Raw genomic sequence first — 826 nt, 5'->3', positions numbered from 1 at the left:
GTGTGTGTGTGTGTGTCTGTGTGTGTGTGGTGTCCTCTGTCAGCCTAGACGTTGACAGACAGGTGCCTCCTGTCGCGGTGGCAACGGTCGTCTCGTTCTCAGAGAACATGTAATCAACTGACATGTTATCCTCTCTCTCTCTCTCTCTCTCTCTCTCTCTCTCTCTGTGTGTGTGTGTGTGTGTGTGTGTGTGTGTGTGTGCTGACAGATCCCCGCTGGGTGTGTTTCTGGAGGCAGCTGTGGGCTGAGGCAGGACGAGGACTGAATGCTGATCAGAGTCCTGCAGTGGGCTCGGGCTGAAAGGAGATGGTGGCTTCGCCTCCTGGCACTCATCTGAAACCGACGTGTGGTCTCTGCTGTCATTTCTCCTCTTTAGCGAAATGAAAAGCCGCCAGCAAAGTGACTTTCTTTGATTTTTATATCCAAGAAAAGTGTTTGTTAAAGTCAAGGCTGCTTGTGCTCCGGGACATTAAAACATGCAGACTTTTCTTCATAAACCTGAAGGTTGTCCTTTATTTTTACAACAAACAACACATTCCTTCCAAATTCATATTTAGATTAGTTTAATCTAAACAGTTCCAATGATCTGGGATTCTGGTAAAATATCTTCCTGTCTTTCAAACCATCATAAACATCAAGTCAGAAGCTTAAATCTGTTGATACCGGCACCAGACTGCCTGAGTTCTGCTCTTTATAAACCCTCTGTGACATCACAGACTAAGTCCCCAAGCCAGTGGTGGATCTAGGATTTTTCTGAGTAAGAGGTCAWCAAGGGGCCACAGTATTCATAGAGTGGCCAAGTCTTCTATCTTGTAAGCACAATAAT

At 45.8% G+C, this 826-nt stretch overlaps 1 protein-coding gene across 2 annotated transcripts in view; it reads left to right on the top strand.

Annotated features, from left to right (window-relative positions):
- The window catches only part of LOC106524477 (VPS10 domain-containing receptor SorCS3), a 24136-nt gene extending 23636 nt beyond the window's left edge, over window positions 1–500 (top strand). The window contains exon 3 of one of the 2 annotated variants that reach the window (XM_014018289.1): window positions 209–500. Coding sequence is in view for 1 of the 2 variants with exons in the window: in XM_014018290.1 (XP_013873744.1) it covers window positions 209–265 (57 nt within the window). In the remaining variant the exon portion in view is untranslated. The remainder of the gene's footprint in view (window positions 1–208) is intronic. The other variant, XM_014018290.1, reaches the window with a different exon arrangement.
- Window positions 501–826: the final 326 nt, after the last annotated feature.

Source organism: Austrofundulus limnaeus, unplaced genomic scaffold (assembly GCF_001266775.1).
Source record: "Austrofundulus limnaeus strain Quisiro unplaced genomic scaffold, Austrofundulus_limnaeus-1.0 Scaffold189, whole genome shotgun sequence".
Classification (NCBI taxonomy): Eukaryota; Metazoa; Chordata; class Actinopteri; order Cyprinodontiformes; family Rivulidae; genus Austrofundulus; species Austrofundulus limnaeus.
This window is presented reverse-complemented; position numbering and strand designations above follow the sequence as displayed.